Below are 21,998 nucleotides of genomic sequence, written 5' to 3'. Positions count from 1 at the left end.
TTTTGTTGTGTTCACAATGTTTCTTCTTTTGTTAAGATTCATTTCTTTTTGTTTTTAAGACATTTTCTCTTTCTTTCTTTAAGACATTTTCTCTTTTTTTCCTTAGATAGCCTGTGTCTTATGTGATTGTTAACATCAACTGTCAATGGCTTTTCTTGCTGCCTCCATCCCACCTCCCAGTTTTATATGTCACCTTCTCCCCCACCCCTGCCAAACTGCCAGGGTGATTGACTGTGCCCCATTGATTAACAGGAGAAGAAGCTTCTTTCAGAATCTCCATTTGAGCATTTTATGGCTGTGGAGCATATGTGCTCTCTGCTTTTCTGGGCTAGTTTTCTGTTCACATGTGGCTTTCCAACCAAAATATCACATTTGGCATGCCCTATGGTCCCTCCCAATATCCCCAAATACCCCTTATCCTTAATGGGAGCTTGCGGAGGTTTTGTGCCTATTCACACATTCCATTAGAAGTCAGTAATAGATTAATACACTTATTTTAAAATGAATTACATCCTTTATTTTGTTTTTCCTCCCAACAACTCTGTTAGCTTTCTAACTATCTCTCTATATAATTCTCTAAGGCATACCTATGGCTAATCCTGTGTGTGGCAGCTCTCATGAGAGTTTGTGAGCAGAAGAACCTGATTGGGCAGTGGGGATTCCATATTCAGATAGGGGGAGGAGCCTGTAATGGTTAAAGTCAGTTGGAATGCAACTGTTACTGGTCGGATGTTCTTGAGTGTAGAGGAGAGGAATCTATATATCTATATAGATATATAAAAGGATAGTGGGCAGGGGTCTGCAAAAAGAGGGATCGTGAGGGAGGAAAATGCCCCTTCAGGAGAAGGAGGCTGTCATGTGAATTAGATGAGGAAACAAGATGAACAAGATCTGTTAACTTTAGAAGAGAGAAAGAGCAAGAGAAAGTGAGAAAGAAAGAAAGAAACCAGGGAGGGGAAGAAAGACAGAGGGGAAGATAGAGCGGAGGAGAGAGAAAGAGAGAAAAAGAAGGGAGGAGAATAGAGAAAGAAGGAAGGGTGAGAGACAGGCCCGAGCCTGTGGGCAGCCTGAGGAGAACTAGCAGTTATGGAGGCGGCGGCAGCATGAAAGGGCCCAGTCAACCCCTGCTGCTGTTTGGGGCTACTGAGGCCATCGGTGGAGGGAGACAGGCAGGCAAGAGATGGGCCTGGGCCTCTCAGCAGCCTGAGGTGAATGAGCGGCTGTGGCGGTAGCGGCAGTGAGGAAGGGCCCAGTCAATTGCTGCTGCTGCTGCTGCTGCTGCTGCTCCTGTGGGGAAGAGCAGGAGTGGGGCTCTGGGGATAGAAGGCTGCAACTTGGCCAGAATGAGGTGGATGGAGTAAAGGGATGGAGGTGAGGGGGGTGGAAGCAACGGGATGATGGAGGAAGAGTAGCAGGAGAGTGGCTCAGGTGAGGGTGGAGAGAGCAAGGTGAGGGGAGCAATCAAGTACTAGCACACAGATGCTCTGTGCGGGTTAAGCTAGTTATTTCTATTTCATTTGTTGTGAAACTAAAAACCAAGAGAACATGACTCACCTAAAACCATAGGACTGATTAATGATTGTTCATGGATTTGGACCAAATCTCCTAGTTCCTATGCAAAACTGACTTTTGCCCATGACACTGATTAACAACAGAGGTTTTCTTTGGATTTGCTTGGATCTATGAATTTTTTAACCCTCTTTTTGACACTTCTTGAGAGATACCTTGATACTACAGTCATATCTATATCACATACCATAGCATTGTGAAAACTGTCCAAATATTTGAGAATTAGTATACTGTTGAGGCATCTGTCCCTAGTGCTGTCTGGGACTGGAAACTGTTTTAGTCCTGAGAGATGGCTGACTGTTGTGGTGGTGAGAGTCTTCTGCTTAGTTATATGCAGCAAAATTAACCCTGTTCTTCTTCCTATATGGTTGAATCTGTTCCTGAGAAGCCAGATGGCATCCCTAACAATATTACATCATATATTTCTGCCAGTTTTATAATAGTTTAATTAATTGTCATAGCTTTCTCCAAAGAATCTGTGAACTTGATAAGTCTTTTTGAGGGGGAGGGAGGGAAGGAGTAAACATGATGACTGTGTTCAGATTAACAGCCACCGCTCCCCGTCCCCACTCTCCCATCTGCATTCAGACGCTGGGGAGTGTTAGGAATTCTCTCTGGTAGGAGAAACCCTTTTTCATTATAGCAGAGTGCACAGAGGCACAACACAGCAGAATTTAGTTAGGCATGTGTGTATACTGAGAGTGTATACTTATTTGTTGTATTTGTTATTTATTTGTTGTATTGTTTTATGCCTGTTTTTATATGTTTTTATACTTTTAACATGATGTTTTAATTGTCTCTTTATTGTATGTTTTTAACTTTTGTAAACCGCCTTGGGGTTATCTTTTTAACGAAAGGCGGTATATAAATGCAAAAATAAATAAATAAATAAAATAAAGTAACTTGGAGCCAGTTCATAGTTTCAAATCAATATAAATGGTATTTATTAGAGAACTCCATTCTGGATAGGAAAGTTACCGTGTTTCCCCGAAAATAAGACAGTGTCTTATATTAATTTTAGCCCAAAAAAATGCACTAGGGCTATTAGCGGTACATCAGAAATTACTGCTAGGTCTTACTTTCGGGGTAGGTCTTACTTTCGGGGAAACAGGGTAGGAGTTAGGATCTCTAATCTAGCTAGCTAGCTAGCTGGATGCAGATGGATTCTGCATCTCTGCACTCATGGTGCAGGGAGAGGAGCTTGCATTTTGCAAGGGAGAAGGAACAGGAAAAGGAAGGGAGAGAGGAAGAGGAAGTGCAAAGCAGGAAGGAAGGAAGTTAGTCCCTAAGAGTAGCAATCTACATTCCAAAGTGATAGTGTCAGAGCAATAGAGAAGGGATGACCAATGTCTTGACCCTCTAGCCTCTGACTCACTAATCTGTCTTCCACTGTCTTTGAGACAAGAGACAGTGCAAAGTCCTTCACTTCCAACAGGGAGATGGGCCTCTCGGAAATCAGAGGTGGGGGAGCTGGCTGTGCAGGGCTCCTTCTTCTCTGAAGGACAGCCCACATATCCAATAGCAGCTGGAGCGAGGGAGGAGCTTCCTCCCTCAACTCTGGTTTGGGACAAGACTAACAGCAGTTCCAGCATTCTGATGTAACACTGGCCTGGCCAAACCCGAGGTTGGGACAACAAAACTTAGAGAGAACTGAAGATAACAAATGGAGTTTGGAGAGTGAAACCACAGGTCCATTTGTTTCTTTAACTGCAGTCTGCCACATTTGGACATCCGATTAGTGAAACTGGAAGTGAAGGGACTTCCAGTTTTGTGTTATGTCTGAACCTGGCCTAAGAGAACTACAGTTTCCTGTGTCCCTGCATATGTTTAGTGACTTCCTGAACACAGTACTGTAAAATGAATCAGCTTCCAAACATCTTCAGTCTGAGCCTCAGTTCACAGTATTACAGCAATTTTATATCAGCTAAGAAGTTTAAAGTAACACATCATACTTTGAAACCAAATATTAGTTGTCAAAATGATGAAGAATGAAGGACAGAGTGAGTGGTAGGGAGCCTTGGGATTGCCAATTATTATTAGCATATATCTAGACAACTCAAGCAATTGAACAGGGGGGGGGGGAAATTGCACTAGCACTGGGCTATGCTGACTCTAAATAATATGTCTGTTTACTTAGTGAATATATAGCTACCACTACCATCATACTTAACAATCTCCTAGCAAACCAATATAATGATTTTCTGGCAAATGCCTTTCAAAGAGGGAGAAAAGTAGTGCTGTTTCTCAACAGCATCTATGTGGTTTCAGCTTCAACCAGCTTTCTTTGAACAGGGCCCAAACTTTCACTGAAAGCTGAATTTAAGTCAACTATTACTTTGTCTGAGGTGAAACCCTAGCTCTGTGCCTTTGAAATGGGTGAAATAAATGGTCTGCAAGCCATTTATTTTCACACTGAAGAAGAAAGGAAGTTGGGGGAGGGGAAAGAGAAATCGGGCAAATAAACCCGAATTGACCTTTTTACCTAGGTAGTTGGGAGAAATATTCTCTTCTGCACCTTTTTATACTTAGTTAACAATGTTTATTTAAAAGGCAAACAAACATTGAAGCACTCTCACCCCACCTGACCCTTTGACTTTCTTTGACCTTCAGTGGGGAGGCAAGTTTTTTGTTGGTGGTGTGTAAACCTTTTTGAAGCACTGAGGCCACAGCTTGAGACAACCAAGCCACATGAGGGGCAGCAGAAGGGCACCCAGATGTGATTTGAATTCTTTTTAAACTGTAGCCAGTCCTTACTGTAGCAAGGCAATCTTGACTCTTGCTTACTGAGCAAAGAGGCACCTTTTAAAGCGATTGATTTGATTGATTTATTAAGTGCCGTCAAGTCGGTGTTGACTCTTAGTGACCACATAGATAGATTCTCTCCAGGATGATCTGTCTTCAACTTGGCCTTTAAGGTGATAGCTTGACCTTTAAAGTGATAGCTCTCTTATATTTAGCATAAGAGCAACTGTTTCTTTTCAGCACCAGCACAGTGTCTCTCTCCTGTGAAAGAGAAAGTGGCTGTTGCTGCTCTCTCTTTCTCCCTCCCTTCTGCTCTCTCTCTCTAGATTGTGAGCCCTTTGGGGAACGAGAACCATTGTGTTTATATATTTTGCTATCTAAACAAACTTGAGAACATTTGTGTTGAAAAGCAGTATATAAATAGTTCTATTAATAATAATAAAAATAATCATAATAATTCTGACTGTGTGATCAGCTACAGTAGATGTTTTTTAAAAAGCCGTGCACACACTTCTTCCCTGCCTATGTTTCAGCTGTGTAGAATTGTCTAAACAGCTCTGCAGGATTGTCTGTCTGCAGAGGCATATCTAGGGAAAATAGCGCCTAGGGCAAGCACTGAAATTGTGCCCCCAGACCAAACATCTGACACCCATCTTTCAGATAACTTTACCATAATATCAGCTGAAAAATACAAGTCAAGTTCATTAATCTTTTAATATTTTCAAAAACGATTTAGCAGTGGATGTAGCCTGACCAAATAATGCTGAAAAACTACAAATATTAGTATGCTGGGGGCTCATGAAATACCCAAATACTATATGGAGGTGTACTTGGAAAACTAAACAGAAGTGCCTGTCTAATTCCAGATACAATACTATGCATTGTAGCATCACTATTACATAAGTTTTAAAAATAAATGGAGAATTTGGCTTTTTCCAGATACTCTGAATATAATTAAAGGATATGCAGAGTAAACTGTGTCACTGCTTGGAATATATTCTAGTATTTCAGAAAGACAGTTAAAATGAGACAGAGAGCAAGAAACTCCCAGTGGGCCTTAATACTAAGGATTTCACACTGATTCAAAGACAGACTCACCATTAATAGACATATTATTAAGACATCACATTTAACTCACTTATCACAAGAAGCAAAGTAAGAGCAAATGAATACAATCCTAGCTCATAAACTTCAGCTCAGTATTCACAAGCCCTGATTCTCTGTAACTTAGTGCCAATTTATTTTAAAAATTTTTTACCTGTAGCCCCTTCAGGGGGCTTCCTAAAGGCCATGGGGGGGGTCTGAAAAGGTTTCTCCTCCCCTGCTGGCCTCTAGGGCCTTGCAGGGACCATCTGAGCATGTGTGGTGGCAATTTAAAAAAAAATTTTTTTAATGGCCGCTGAAAACAAAATGGCCACTGCACATGCTCAAATGGCCTCTGTGAGGCCTGGCATGGGCCTCACAGAGGTCATTTGAGCATGCATAGTGGCCATTTTGTTTTTGGCATCCATTTTTAACTTTTTTTTTATTTTAAAAAATGGCGCCCCCTTCAAGTGGCACCCAGGGCCCGTGCCCTGCCTGCCCTACCCTAGATACGCCTCTGCCTCACACTGGCTCTGTAGGTTGGCTTAAGATTGCAGTCTTACGCACATTCCATAGGGAGCATGTTTCTTTCAACTCTTTGAGACCTGCTTCTGAGTAAACATGCTTATGTTGTATATGGATATCATTATTCATGTATCCCAACTTTTAGTCACACCAACAAAATTGAACTCCATGTTCAAAGACATCTAATTACTAGCTGCTGGAGAGAACCAATAGAAAATGGCCATGCTCTGCTTGTGAACTTCCAGAAACATCTCAATAGGGATATGGTAGAAATATTTTGAGAAAAATCCCAGAAAGTTTGGCTGGAATTATCAGGAGGTTAGAATGTCTTCCCTCTGAAGAAAGGCTAAAATATTTGGAGCATTTTAGTTTAGAAGAAAAGCAACAAAGGGTATGATAGAGATAAAACATGATAGAGATCTATAACATTTCTCATGGTGTAGAATGGATAAAGAAAAATTTCCCACCTCTTCCAGAATAGTAAAACTCAAGACATCCAGAAAAAACTAATTAGCAATAATTTCAGGATCTTCTTCAAACACATAATTAGTGATGATGAAGAAGAAATCTTCATGCTTTCCCTGTCTTCATGTGAAAGTTCTGCCTGTATTTTGTCATCTGTTTCATTTGATAAACTCATCAAGTGAGGCAATGTGGTCTATAAATTCTCTCTCAGATGGACTTTTGTGAAGGCCAAGAAAACAGGTTGATAGATTTAGGGTTGCTAAATTTGCTACAGAAGACTGTTTTATCTTCATCATAGAAATAAAAACTTTCAATGTTTATTTTAATTTTTCTGTTCTATTGTGATCTAGTATTCTTCAGAGCCACGGCAAACAGCATGCACTGGAGGGGTGGGATACAAATATTTTAAATAAATATTTATATATTCATAAATATTTACAGCCAGAATCAATTTCTAATGGCTCACAAAAAATTTTTAAAAGTCACTAAAAGCAGAAAAGTAGAAAGTAGGTGTGGGCTAGAAGCTTTCTCCCTGATGTACTAGATTTTTACGTGATGGATTTTTAAAATGACAAATAGAGAACTAACCTTTCCCTGGTGTGCCAGCTTTCTATTTTCAGGGAGTTTTTACAGAGCATTTAAAAAGTAATCTCCCATCTGCATCCTAAGCCAGCACCTCTGTATTCTACCACTTCATTCTGCTATATGTGCATTAAATAATTTTAAATTAGTTTTTAATTAGACTTAAAGAATTCATCATTGTTTTAAAATTGTTTTAATGTTCTAATTTTTATTTTAATCTGTGTTATTTTATTGTAAACCACCCAGAGACGTGAGTTTTGGGTAATTAATAAATAAATAAATAAATAAATAAATAAATAAATAAATAAATAAATAAATGTTACTGTAGTGAGATGAGACATCCATCAAAAAAAATTTTTTCTGCAAAATTGCAACAAACAAACAAACAAACAAACAAACAAACAAACATAGGAGCTCAGGTTGTCCTGCATTACCTGTATAGAGAAAAATCATTCAAATTAAACAAGGTAAAGCAAACATAGTACATCTACAGCATGTAGCACCCAGAGCTTCTGTGAGCATTGTGTTTGTACTTAACATTTTACCTATTCGTCCTGGTCTCCTGAACCCCCTAAAAAGCGACTCCTGAGAGTTGAGGGGCCCTCACCAACACCATGGGATGCAGCATGGGTAGCTGCAGGAAATGGGGGGTGTCTCCACCCAGTGTCCAGGGATCTCTCCTGCTGATCAGGGATTCCTCCCAGTGTCCAGGGAGTCACCCACACCACATTCCATAGCTTGATGATGGTCTCCTCAGTTCTCAGAAACAGCTATTTGGGGACTCAGGGGCTGCATGAAAGAGAAGGGGTGAGGAGGAGGAGGGGTGGGAGAAATGGCTTTCATGAGTGCATTGCACTCGCACAGTTAGTCTGGATGCTACCCAGTAAAGACAACTGCTTTGCACTGGAGGCTTCAAAATATTTGCAAAGACTTATTATATTTCTGGCTTTCAACAACCAACTAATGGAACTCAAAAAGAAGTACTTGCTAGCTTATTCAAATATGTCCATCTCTGTCCTTCAGGTTGTTACCAATAATAACCTCTGTAGTACTTTGACTGTGCACAGAGCTTTACAAGCCTTATTACATTTATCCCCAACAACTCAGTGAGCTTGTTTGCAATTATAATGAAATTAATGGGACCTGGGGCTCAATCATTGCAATAATCAATGTGATGGGATGGCTATTCCAGTAGTGGTGGGGAATAGAAGTAATGTTGGCTAGTCAGCAGGCCGTTATAGGGGAAATCAGAAATCTACTAGCTGTTTCCCCTTCTGGCTGTCCTGCCAACTCTTTGACCTTGGGGAGAACTGCCAACCACTCGCAGAGCCTCACCTTGCTCCTTTGTAATGCCATGTTGGTCCAGAATAAATCAGAATAAATCAAATGAAGGGGCCGACCTGGTATGTATGAGAGAGACTTGGTTGTGGGAGGCTGGTGGCCCAATATGGTCCCAGTTTCTCCCTCCAGGGTATTCTGTTGAGGAGCAGGGAGGGGGCATAGTGAAGGAGGTGGAGTGTCTGTGGTCTATAAGAACAGCATTTCCCTTACCAGGATCCCCATTGACGTGTCTGACCATATTGAATGTGTGTATTCAAGTTTGGGGACTGGGGACAGACTGGTACTTCTGTTGGTATACTGATCACTCTGATAAATGGAATCCCTAACGGAGCTGACTGACTTGGGCTTGGGCTTGGCGTTAGAGTCTCCCAGTTGTGGTGATGGGAGACTTCAATGTTCACTTTGGGACCCATTTGTCCGGGCGGCTTAAGAGTTCATAGCAGCTATGACGACTATGGGCCTATCCCAAGCGGTCTCAGGAATGATGCATGTTGCTGGTCACACACTTGATCTGGTTTTTTTTACTCTGATCAGGGTGGTGTTCTGTGGGTGGGGACTCCTGTGATTTCCCCTTTGTCATGGATGGACCACCATCCGGTTAAGCTTGGACTCACAACCATGTCCCAGAGACATAGGTTTTGGGCGGTTTAAAAATATGTTAAATAAATAAAATAAAATAAAAGTCCCACCTCTGCAGGTGTGAGAGGCCTATTAGGATGGTTTGCCCTGGAAGGTTATTGGATCCAACAGGATTCGAAAAAGCCTTGGAAGGATTTAGTGTTGGCTCTCTGGATGATCCTGTTGATGCCCTGGTAGAGAACTGAAACAGCAAACTCACCAGGGCAGTAGACATTATCACTCATAAGCATCCTCTCTGACCCACTTCAAAATTGGCCCCTTGGTATATGGAAGAACTACGGGGGCTGAAGCGGGGTTGTTGTAGAAGACCTAGTAGATATTATAAATGCTTTTCTAAGGGAGGGCAAGATACCTCCTTTTATTTTTATTTATTTATTTATTTGTTAAATTTATATACCGCCATTCATTAAAAACAATCCCAAGGTGGTTAATTTTAAAAAAAAAACATAATAAAAATGACAGTTTAAAGTATTAAGCTAAAAAATATGACAACAAATCTGATTTAAAATATATAAAATACAAACATAAAAACTGTACATGGATAAAAATACACAGAAGCAGCAATAAAACAATCATATAAAGGCCTGGATAAAAAGCCAAGATTTAACAAGCTTTCTAAAAACTGTGATGGAGTCTAAGGAGCGAATGACCACTGGGAGAGCATTCCAAAGTCTGGGGGCAGCAACAGAGAAGGCCCTGTCCCAAGTGCATGACAACCGAGCCTCCCTCATTGTCGGCACCTGGAGCAGAGCCCCCTCAGATGATCTTGTCAAACGGGCAGCAACCCTTGGGAGCAGGCGGTCCCTCAGGTATCCCGGGCCCAAATGGTTAAGGGCTTTAAAGGTCAAAACCAGCACCTTGAATTGGACCCTGAAACACACTGGTAACCAGTGCAGCTCTTTCAAAATAAGTGTGAGATGATCACACTGGGCAGCTCCAGATAGAACCCTAGCTGCCGCATTTTGTACAAGCTACAGTTTCTGGATATTCCTCAAGGGCAGCCCCACGTAGAACGTGTTACAGTAATCCAGCCATGATGTGACTAAGGCATGGGTAACTGTGGCCAGATCTGCCTTCTCGAGGAAGGGACGCAGCTGGTGCACTAGTTGAAGCCATGCAAAGGCACCCCTGGCCACCGCCTCCACCTGAGCTTCCAAAAGCAGAGCCAGGTCCAGTAATACCCCCAAGGTGCGTATTTGCTCCTTCAAGGGGAGTGCAACCCCATCTAGAACCGGTAGAATCACCTCATCCCAATTGGCTCTCCTACTGACCAACATTACCTCCATCTTGTCCGGATTCAGTCTCAGTTTATTAGCCCACATCCAGCCCATCACGGCCTCCAATCCCCGATTCAGGACATCCACCATCTCCCTAGGATCAGGTGACAAGGAGAGATAGAGCTGAGTTTCATTTGCATATTGCTGACAACTCAGTCCAAGTCTCTGGATGACCTCTCCCAGCAGCTTCATGTAGATGTTAAACAGCATGGGGGACAAAACCAAACCCTGCGGGACCCCACAGGCCAATGGCCACGGGGCTGAGCAGTAGTCCCCCAGCACCACCTTCTGGACCCTCCCCACAAGAAAGGAACAGAGCCGCTCCAACACAGTACCTCCAATTCCCATACTCAAGAGGCGGCCCAGAAGGATACCATGGTTGATGGTATCGAATGCTGCCGAGAGGTCCAGCAGAACCAACAGGGACGCACTCCCCCTGTCTAGTTTCTGGTGAAGGCCATCTACTTGAGCGACCAAGGCAGTTTCAGTCCCATATCTGGGGCAGAAACCAGATTGAAAAGGGTCCAGATAATCCATATCATCCAAGACCCTCTGCAGCTGGGATGCCACCACACACTCTATCACCTTGCCCCAAAAGGGAAGGTTAGATACAGGTCTATAGTTGTCCAGGTTGGAGGGATCAAGGGAGGTCTTTTTTAACAATGGTCTTACCAGTGCCTCCTTGAGGCATGGTGGCATCCTGCCCTCCCTTAATGAAGCATTAATGATCACCTCCAACCATCTGCCTGTACCCTCCCTGGCAGCTTTTATTAGCCATGAAGGGCAAGGTTCAAGAGCACACGATGTCGCCCGCACACTGCACAGGATCTTGTCCACATCCTCAGGCAGCACCAACTGCCTTAAGGAGGCTATTAATAGACCTCTTCTGAAGAAGCCTGCATTGGATCTCTCAGAGTTAAGCAACTATAGGCCTATCTCCAACCTTCTGTGGCTGGGCAAGGTAAATGAGAGGGTAGTGGCCTCCCAGCTCCAGGCAGTTTTGGAGGAAACTGATTATCTAGACCCATTTCAAACTGGCTTTTGGGTGGGCTATGGGGTGGAAATCGCCTTGGTCGGCCTGATGAATGATCTCTAATTGGGAATTGACAGAGGGAGTATGACTCTGTTGGTCCTTTTGGATCTCTCAGTGGCTTTCAATATTAACGATTTTAGTTTCCTTGTGGAGCATCTCAGAGGCTTGGAGGTGAGAGGCACTGCTCTGCTCCTACCTCTTGGGCAGATTCCAGATGGTGTACCTTGGTAATTGTTGCTCTTCAAAATCTGAACTCTTGTATGGTGTCCCTCAGGGCTCCATATTGTGTCCTATGGTTTTTAACATGTACATGAGACCACTGGGAGAGATCATCAAGGGATTTGGTGCAGGGTGCTATCAGTATGCTGATGACACCCAAATCTCTTTCTTCATGTCAACATAATCAGGAGAAGGCATAACCTCCCTATATGACTGCCTCATGGGCTGGATGAAGGATAACAAATGGAGACTGAATCCAGATAATACAGAGGTACTAATTGTGCAGGGTCAGACAGGAGATGATTTTGATCTGCTAGTTCTGAATGGGGTCACACTTCCCCAGAAGGAACAGGTACTCAGTCTGGAGGTGCATCTGGATCCAAACCTCTTCCTGGTGCCCCAGGTTGAGGCAGTGGCCAGAGGTCCTTTCTATTAGGTATGGCTGATTAGGGTGTGCTTGAACCTGACTGGCCAAGTTTGGTACGGCCCCCATCGAACCTCCCCCCTCTACACAGTCTGGTCGGGGGGGGGGGGGATCCACGAATTTTTAAATAAAATTTTGTAGATAATTTTTTAAAAATAAAAAATAAAAATAAAAAATAATAAATAAATTTAAAATACCTCTAGCCCCTTTGGGAGGCTTCCTATGGGCCGCAGGGTGTGTGTGTGTGTGTCCACGAAGGTTCCCCCTCCCCCTGCCGGCCTCTTAAATCACCGCCGCGGCCTGGGAAAATGCTTGGTTTTGGCCCATTCGGGCCTCTGTAAGTGTTTGTGAAAGCCATTTTGGCCACCACTGCACATGTGTAAATGGCCTCTGTGAGGCCTGGCAAGGCCCATTTGCAGTGGCCATTTTTTTTAAAAAAAATGGGGGAAATGGCCACCACGCATGCATAAATGACCTCTGAGAGACCCTGGGCCATGCCAGGCCTCATAGAGGCCATTTATGCATGTGTCGTGGCGGCCAAAATGGCCACTGCGCATGCTTACAGAGGCCCAAATGGGCCCAAAACAAGCATTTTCTTGGGCTACGGTGGTGATTTAAGAAGCTGGTAAGGGGAGAGGGAACCTTCACAGACCACCCCCCAGGAAGTCCCCCAAAGGGGCTAGAGGTATTTTAAATGTATTTTGAATTTTTAAAAAATGTGGGCTTGTCCAGAGGTTCAGTTCCGGTCCGGATGGAACGTGTGTGTGTGTGTGTGTGTGTGTGTGTGTGTGTGTGTGTGTGTGTAACCTTGCCCATGGCTACACCTAGGGAATTTCTGGGGTACCTAGAACCAACTGTAGGCAATAATAAAATGTCAGTGTTTATATTTTTAGGCTAAATGAAGAGGTGATAAAAATGGAGCTAGATCTCCACAAAACAAGTCATAGTAGAAAGCCATTGTCTCTTTAATCTCTATCAGCAATAGTTTCTTCCGGTTGATACAAGCTGTCCTAACATGAATAGCATGAATGTCATGACATCATTAAGTATGTCTCTCCTATCCATAATCTTATAAATAATGAACTCTTGACATTACATTGATCCGTATTGTTCCTTTTTATATGCTACTGCATGTTATCCCTTTTCCATAAGTGACACTGATTTGTGCTCACTCCTTATTTTCATCATTGCAGCTGCTTGAAGAACTTAAAGGAATAAGATTTACTGACAATGAAAGGGAAGTCTATTTTGACTCTCAAGGAGACATTAACACAGGCTATGATGTGCTACTCTGGAAGGAAATTGATGGACGGATGGTGATTACCAATATGGCAGAATATGACTTGGAGAAAGATGACTTCATCTTTGCAGATGAGGAGGATGAAATCGAGTTCATGAATCTAAAGGTATCTGGGAGGGTGTAAATTAAGTCATCCAGTGAAAATGTGACATATCCTCATACAAGATTTGTGTGCTCTCAGGTTTCAAACTTTAAGCATAGCTAATAGCGTGGAAAATAGCATCTGAGGAAAAATCAAACACAAAGACACAGGAACTGCTTAATATTGGGTCAGACCATTGGTCCATCTTGCTCAGTTAGGGATTTGCAGAATATTTTGAGCTCGGAACAGCCTGCCTCAAAATGGGCCATTTGGAGTGTTCCAATCCAAAATGGAACACCCTTCAAATGAAGGGCTTGTTCTGTCAGAACAACTGGCTCAACCAGTTGTTCTGACAGAACCTTCCAGGCATTTGTGTTCTGTTCCGGTTGAGCCCTTCATTTCATTTGGAACTTGCATTCCATTTCAGCTGGGAACACTCCCAACAGCCAGTTTCAAGGCAGGCCGTTCCGAGCTCGAAATGTTCTGCACATCCCTAAGGACTGTATTGTCTACACCAGCAATCATTCTCCAAGATTTAAAAAGCCATCTTTCCCAGTCCTACTTTGAGATTTCAAAGAAAGAACCTGGAACCTTCAGCATGCAAAGCATCTGCTATACCCACTGAGCTACAGCCTCTCTAAAGACAGTGCAAGAGTAGAACCGGAGTAATGCACCAAACAGCATTATTTTAATCCAATGTATGGATTGTTTTGAGCCTACAGTTCTGAGCAGGAAGGCTGCACTTGGTTGCTATGTGACTTGCTATGTATACTGAATTCACACTTGGCTGTGAGTGGCCATGCCCTGCAAGCTTAAATTTTACTCACACCGTTGTGCCAGTATAGTTAAGATGAGGAGTGTTTTCAACATTCCACCATTATAAGCCCTAAACATTCTATTTCTTATAAAATCAAAGGTATCTACCCAATCCCTCTGAAATCATGCACAGATTAACTAGGTGACAAGAGACACCAGATTTGATGCAAATCTGTTGCAAAATGTCTGAGATACATCAGTTTAAGTTTTTAACTCCTAAAAAGAGGGTTCAAAGCTCTGTTGCCAGATTTGGCTTTTTTAAAGCCAAATTTTGGGTTATGGCCCATTTGACTCACGAGTATACCCCTTAGGTTCTGGCCACACTGGCCTGGCGAACTTTTTTTCATCAGATACTGAGGCTATTCTCACGATCGGCCAAAAGTGGGCTAAGGGAGCCTAGCCTGCTTTTGGCCAATTGTGTGCTGCAATGGGAGCTGTGCAGCTCCCGGCAGCTATCTGCCCTAAATACCCCTCCCTTTAGCCAAAGGAGTGAGTGAGTGCTCCGTTAACCTCATCTTTTTGATCGTGTGTTGCCATGACGCATGGCGACACATTAGTAGTCCCTCCAGGATGCCCCATGCACTCGCGCAGAGCATCCTGGAACTTCTGGGGGCCGCATGGCCCCCAATCCCTTCAGCCCTCACTGGCTCCATGACAGAGCTGGCAGTTGTGTGGGCGGCTGATCCAGCCGCCCAGGGCTCCCTTTTGATCCTCTGTGGGGAGAGTGGGGCCCCACAAACCCCCTTACAGCTCTTCTCACTGATCATGAGAAGAGCCCCAATGTATATTTTTAGTTTTAAAAAATGTTTTTAGCATTCCCCCCAAATCAAGGTCCATACTGGACTGGTGCCTTTTGCTGGTTTGAAAAATATTAATCTAGTGATTTTGAGTAATTATTGTTCAAAATCTCCATAATAACAGGGAAAAATAACATAGGAACAGTTCTCTAAGAACATAACAGAGTCTGCGCACTGAGAATTCTTAAGCCAACGTTTGGAGGGGCAAGTCCTGGCAATTTCTAGTCTTGGTTTTGAATATAGATGCCTCATAAAAAGAGTCTATGAGCACTCTAGCACTTTTATAGTTAAACATTTACCCCCTTCCCTTCCTTTTATGGACAATTGTTTTCTCCATCTGTCTCATCCCCACCAAAGGGGAAAGCAAAACACTCAGCAAAGCTTGGAATAAATTACTAGGAAGTAAGTCCTAGAAAAATACAGGTGAAACTCAGAAAATTAGAATATCGTGCAAAAGTCCATTAATTTCAGTAATGCAAATTAAAAGGTGAAACTGATATATGAGACAGACGCATTACATGCAAAGCGAGATAAGTCAAGCCTTAATTTGTTATAATTGTGATGATCATGGCGTACAGCTCATGAAAACCCCAAATCCACAATCTCAGAAAATTAGAATATTACATGGAACCAAGAAGACAAGGATTGAAGAATAGAACAATATCGGACCTCTGAAAAGTATACAGTGTACTGTGCTTGATTGGCCAGCAAACTCACCTGACCTGACCCCATAGAGAATCTGTGGGGCATTGCCAAGAGAAGGATGAGAGACATGAGACCAAACAATGCAGAATTGCTGAAGGCCGCTAATGAAGCATCCTGGTCTTCCATAATACCTCATCAGTGCCACAGGCTGATAGCATCCATGCCACGCCGCATTGAGGCAGTAATTGCTGCAAAAGGGGCCCAAACCAAGTACTGAATACATATGCATGCTTATACTTTTCAGAGGTCCGAGTGGAATGTTGCCAAATGTGCAGACTTAAAATATCCCTTAATAACTATGTGTTGTCAGAGAGAGAGAGGGAGAGAGGGAGAGGGAGAGAGAGAGAGAGAGAGATCTGTGCTACTAAAGTAGGGGTGGTTTTCTGTGAATTTGAAGTATAATTCTGTGCCCAGGCCATTTATTGTGGCCTTTAATGCTATTAGTCCAGAGAGACATGGATATTAATTTCTGTCAAACAAGGCTTAAGATACTACAATACTCTCCAAAGACTAGTGATAAAAATCAGCAGTCTTTCAATAGAGAGGAAAATTTATCCTCCAGTTGCAGAGGGAGATTCTATGGTGGGAAAAACTCCTGCCAAAGAACCTTTCCTTATGTTACAGTTCTAAAGTTAATATAATTAAGATGGGGGATTGTCTCTGCATTCTAACATTATAAGCCCATATTCTCTTGGTGATAACATCTAAATTGTCTGCCCAATCTGCCTGAAATTTTGCAGGCATCTACTAAAGGACACCAAACCTGATGCAGAAAGTGGCTAAGAGGCAGCAGTTTTGACTCGTAAGCTCTAGAAAATGGCTAATAGGGCTGTCCATTGGTCGTTGCAATCCCAGTGAATCTCTGTAGCATCTCCCTGGTGCTGCTTCCATTTTTGGTGCAGTTCATTACATTCTTGGTACTGAGAGGTTCTTCTCTGCAGAAAGCAAAGCCCATAGGGCTGAGAATTCATACAGGGGCATTGGGAAAGCAGATGGGGACATCTGGGAAGTGTACTTGCTTCATGTGCTATTTCCATGGCTGCAACGGAGTAGTCTATGAACTTGTGAGGCAATGCAAGGAAGTGGCAATGGGTTGTGGAAGAGAACTCAAGCTAGGGTGAATTTTTATGAGGAAGCACACGCTAGTGACAACGTAACAGGGGTCCTTATAAGCGATATGAGGCTATGAGGGCAGGGTGGCAAATGCACTTGTGAAGACACGTATGGCAACAGTGAGGTGGCAATTGTACTTTAGGGATGGGCCCCCTCAGACCCCTGTGGGCCAGGGGACATTTGTCCTCCCTTGTCCAATCATCACTGTACCTATGCTCTTCTCTATAGTGTCCAATCAGACTTCCCTTCTTAGAATGCCTGGAAATCCAGTAACCCCAAAACCTTCAGTTTAAGATAAAACTTAAGACTCGTTACATTTCCTCTCCCTGGTGGCCCCTCGGAGTGAAGGAGATAATGAATAAAATAGGGAGAGGTGGAGCCGGAGGGCCCTCAGGAACTGGGGGTCCTGGTTCTTTGAACTCATATGCTCAATTATAGCTACATCCCTGTTGCCAAATCATATGCAAAAGTGAAATGAATGCACATGTCACATGAGCAGTGATCCTTCTTTCAAATTTTTGTCCACTGTCTCACAAAAATCTATGTTCATGTTTCCAGCACACATAGCTTTTTGTCAATGGCATAAAATGCATTTTAGCCAATTTCTCACAGGCTATCGCTACGTCTAATTGGCTAAACCAATTTCTCACAAGCAGTTCAGACCTTAAGTGGCGCAGCAGGAAAATGCTTGACTAACAAGCAGAAGGTTGTTGGTTTGAATCCCCACTGGTACTATATTGGGCAGCAGCGATATAGGAAGATGCTGAAAGGCATCATCTGATACTGCGCGGGAGGAGGCAATGGTAAACGCCTCCTGTATTCTACCAAAAGACAACCACAGGCCTCTGTGGGCGGCAGGAGTCGAAATCGACTTGACAGCGCACTTTACCTTTACCTTTATTTCAGACTAGTAACATACATTCCAAACAAATTGGTCAACCAGATTGCTACTCTCATTAGGTAAAGTTAACATCTCATAACACTGGCCCAATTTTTAAAATGTTAATGTGTAAGATGTCATTTTATTACTGAAAGTTGCAGAGTCAGATTACAAAATAATATGTTTAGTTATTTTAAAGTGGAAGGTGTGATTTCCGATTGATGATGGTTAGGAATTCAGGTTTTCTTTTCTTTTTTTGACCTTGAAGAATGTTCCGTCCAAATGCTCCAGGAAATGCAGCCCAGGACAGGTGAAGAAAGTTTCTGCAAGCCCTCATACATGCTGCTATGAGTGTATAAGCTGCCCAGAAAACTATTACACAAACCGGTCAGGTGAGGAACCAAAATATGGAAATAAATTAAAGTTTTAGAGGAACAAAAGATGCATCTGCTTTATTAAAAAACAAAAACAAACCTTTTATAAAATTTCAGTGAGTCAGATATATCTGTGCTTGTTCTAGTCTCCATCAAAATTGAGAGATGGCTGTGGGGAAAGAAAGCAACCTGCATTTGGGTTTTCTTATAAGTGAAGAAGCATGTTTCCTAGTTATGAAGATACAGTTAAAATGACAGGCTTTGGATTTTGTTCAGCTGAAGTTAACCTGGGATGCCGATTAGACTATAAATGTCCAGACTCAGTATTTAATTTTGTAACAAAATCTTGGGCTGAGTCCACTTGATTTTTAAAACAAGGTGCTTTTTGATGTTTTTAATATCCGTTCAGCTATGAAAGTCACTGGGTGAATCTGGGCCAGTCACTTATCTCTCAGCCTAATCTACTTCACAGAGTTGTTGTGAGGATAAATATAGTCATGTAGCCTGCTTTAGGCTCCTGGGAGAAAGAAAAAGATATAAATGTAAAAAACAAATAATATTCTCAAATGACAGGTACATTGTGACATGACATTCATGTTGTTGTTAGGGCAACCTTTAGCAATTTCAAGAAAGTATTGCTGATAGAAATTAAAGGGAATTAAGGGAATGTAGAGATTTCGCTGCTTGGAGCAGCTACATGGCTATTTAGCCACCTGAACAACTCTTATTTTGTATAGCAAGAGGCCCAAGTAAAACATACTAATCTCAGTGCTATGTGCCTACTATAAGCACATTTGTTAGAAGAAAAAAGGTTATGATAAAATACAAACAGGAGTATGTTTTAACAAAAAGAAATCTAAATAAGTGATACAAATGAATGACATCCATCTGAGCCACTTATAGACTGTTTTCATCATAGATTTGTATGACGTGTTTTGTTTTGTTATTTATTGTAAACTTCTCAGAAAACTATGCTATTTTAATTATCTTTGTTGGAGATAGAATCAACGACCAACGGATGGGGCAACTGCCCCAAATCTGTTGGTCGTGGTTCTGTGAGAACTTCATTTAGTCATAGAAGAGGTATTGAGATTCGATCTTCAACAATCTTTAAATATAATAATTATTAATACTAGCAATAATAAAACACTAATAATCTATATTAGTTTCCCTAAGCTCAAGAATGTCTCCCCAGGCAAAATGACTATTTCTTTTTAATAAACCAGAATTGTGAATTCAACCCTCTGGTCCCCAATCTCTTCAATGAGATCAGACCACTAGCAGGACTCATTTTCAAGACATCTCTGTTTTTCTCTGTGTAGATATGGATTACTGCATTTTATGTAACAACAGAACTCACTGGTCGCCTGTGAGCAGTTCAACATGCTACAAGAAGATGGTTCAGTATCTCAACTGGAACGACTGGTTTGCTATTTTGTTACTGGTTCTCTCTGTTCTTGGAGTTGTGTTGATTTGTGCTATTATCATAATATTTACTAGAAATGTGGACACACCTGTTGTAAAAGCGTCTGGTGGCCTAACTGTCTGCTATGTTATCCTCCTCTGTCACTTCCTCACTTTCATTAGCACAGTATTTTTCATTGGCAAGCCAAAAGCCTACAAATGTAAAACCCGACAAGCTCTCTTTGGTATCAGCTTTGCACTCTGCATTTCGTGCATTTTAATTAAGTCACTCAAAATTTTGTTGGCCTTCAGTTTTGATCCCAAGCTACAAAAAATCTTGAAGGGCCTCTACAAACCCATTCCCACTGTGTCTCTTTGCACAGGGATTCAGGTCTTGATTTGTGCCATCTGGATAACAGTTCGGAGCCCTTTTGTTGAGGAGAACTTCTCCATCCGAAGAGTTATTATCCTGGAATGCAATGAGGGCTCTCCTGTAGCCCTAGGGATCATGTTAGGTTATATCTCTCTCTTGGCCTTCATATGCTTCATATGTGCCTTTAAAGGCAGGAAACTACCTGAGAACTACAATGAAGCAAAATTCATAACATTTGGTATGTTGATCTACTTCATTGCTTGGATTATATTTATTCCTGTCTACATGACGACTTTTGGCAAGTACTTGCCAGCTGTCGAAATCATTGTCATTTTAATATCCAACTATGGGATTCTGTGTTGTATGTTCTTTCCCAAGTGCTACATCATTCTGTATAAGCAAGAGGCAAATACAAAATCAGCTTTCCTAAAAATGCTTTACAATTATTCATCTAAAAGTGCAGGGAGTCTTAGCATGAACCAAAGTTCTTTGGATTCTAAGAGTGCAACACCTCCAGTTCCTAGCACAAATGATTGTTGTAAATCTAAGAGTGGGGAAAATTGGGTGAATGGTAGCTGCCATTTCCAGTCATCTGGCTACAGAGAAATGAGACAGGATGTACCACCTAAGAATATAACAGGGCCCACAATCCCAAGGAGAAGACTTTCTAGCATATGATGCTCTTGCTTCAAGACATGAAGCTAGACAACCAGTGGCAGCTGGTATGGGCAGATCGGGAGGGGGCAGTAAATGAGTCTCAGGGAAGGCTTGTTCTCACCCCAACCTGGCTGTCTCACTCTTCCTTCCTGTTCCCAGCTGTGGTATTAACCCCTTGCTTGCAGGTTGGTTCAGAAACCAGAAAATGACCAACCTGCACGAAGGGTTAATGTCATGACAGGATTGCCAAGGGAAAGCTAGGCAGCCAGGCTGGGTGAGAGGAGTGAGAATGACCCTTACCTGAGTCTCGTTTACTGCTTTCCCAATCCATCAATACTGCCCACCACCACCTGTAGACAACAGCATATATTGGACTTGTTCTTTGCTAGGTTTCTCCTTCTTTAATCTTCTCCTAAGAACTCTTCAGTACACAAGCAATGTAGTTCTGATGCAAATGTAACACTGTCTCCCTGCAAACAATACTTAGTAAATTGGGAGCTAGCTTCAGGGCTGAATGCCTCCTTCTCCTCCGTCCTTCATCCTCCATCACAATTGCCCATTCCCGTCCCCTTATTTACCTTAACCATGATTTAATATTACATTGGCACTACAACTAACCATGGTTAATGTGAATCACAATTTCCAACTTAAACAGAATTTACAAAGCTCTCATGAAATGGGTTTGAAAATCCTAGTTAAGAAAGAACCTGGTTAAGTATCAGTGCAGTTGTAACTCTGAACTGCAGTTATAGTAAACTGTGGAAGAGAGGAGTTATTTGTGTTGGAAAGGAGAGGAGATAATTATATTCCCAAATTTGCCTTCTGATTTGTAAAATAATCTCCTTTGCACAATGAAAAACATGCCCCAACTACAGGGAGAAACTGAAGTATGTCATCAAAGTAACAAAATACAAGATCTATATAAACCAACAGCTCATAACATTTCCCATAAGACAGCTCAGCTGCTGAATTAATATTTAGTGGCATCAAGACTAATGCTGCATGGGTGCTATGAGGAAGAGGCAATTTTCACTGGTCTCCCCTTCTCTCTGAAGCCTACTATGCCTCCTGAAAATATGTCCCTGATGACCATATAATCCTCGGGGACATATTTTTGGGAGGTGCAGTGGGCTTCAGAGGGAAGGGTAGGTTGGTGAAAATCACCTCTTCCCATAGTGCTAGTGTAGTAGTCTCAATGTGAGCCACTTTCACCAAAATCCCTCAATCATAGTCCTTCTTCTTCTAGCATAGAATGAACAGAAATAGGAGCCACAACCTAGCACACAGTTAAGTCATTGATTTCAATATGCTGGTATACCTCATTCTGTTTTGAATTGTGACCACTGAAGATACTGAAATGTCCAAATAAGGAATGATTTTCAAATGGGTAGATTAATGGCACACACTCGAACAATAAAGAACTCCTCTACATTCTTCCATTTCAGTAGCAGGAAGAAATGGTGAAAGTTAAGGAAACATGTATTTTATCATGCAAATAAAGCAATTGATAGTTTGAGATATCTAGCAGTAAATCCAAAGTCCCAATGTAAAACAATAATGTAACAAGTAATTCATTCAAATTAATAGTTCCATTAACC

The 21,998-nt window shown here is 42.1% G+C and overlaps 1 protein-coding gene across 1 annotated transcript in view; it reads left to right on the top strand.

Moving 5' to 3' along the window:
* The window catches only part of GPRC6A (G protein-coupled receptor class C group 6 member A), a 28,606-nt gene extending 8,139 nt beyond the window's left edge, over positions 1–20,467 (top strand). Inside the window, exons 4-6 of the mRNA XM_053273571.1 lie at positions 13,093–13,305; positions 17,861–17,984; positions 19,289–20,467. Of these exons, the coding sequence (XP_053129546.1) occupies positions 13,093–13,305; positions 17,861–17,984; positions 19,289–20,421 (1,470 nt within the window). The 3' untranslated portion in view covers positions 20,422–20,467. The remainder of the gene's footprint in view (positions 1–13,092; positions 13,306–17,860; positions 17,985–19,288) is intronic.
* The last annotated feature ends 1,531 nt before the right edge of the window (positions 20,468–21,998 follow it).

The sequence above is a fragment of the Hemicordylus capensis genome, chromosome 1, assembly GCF_027244095.1.
Source record: "Hemicordylus capensis ecotype Gifberg chromosome 1, rHemCap1.1.pri, whole genome shotgun sequence".
In the NCBI taxonomy this organism is placed as follows: Eukaryota; Metazoa; Chordata; class Lepidosauria; order Squamata; family Cordylidae; genus Hemicordylus; species Hemicordylus capensis.
This window is presented reverse-complemented; position numbering and strand designations above follow the sequence as displayed.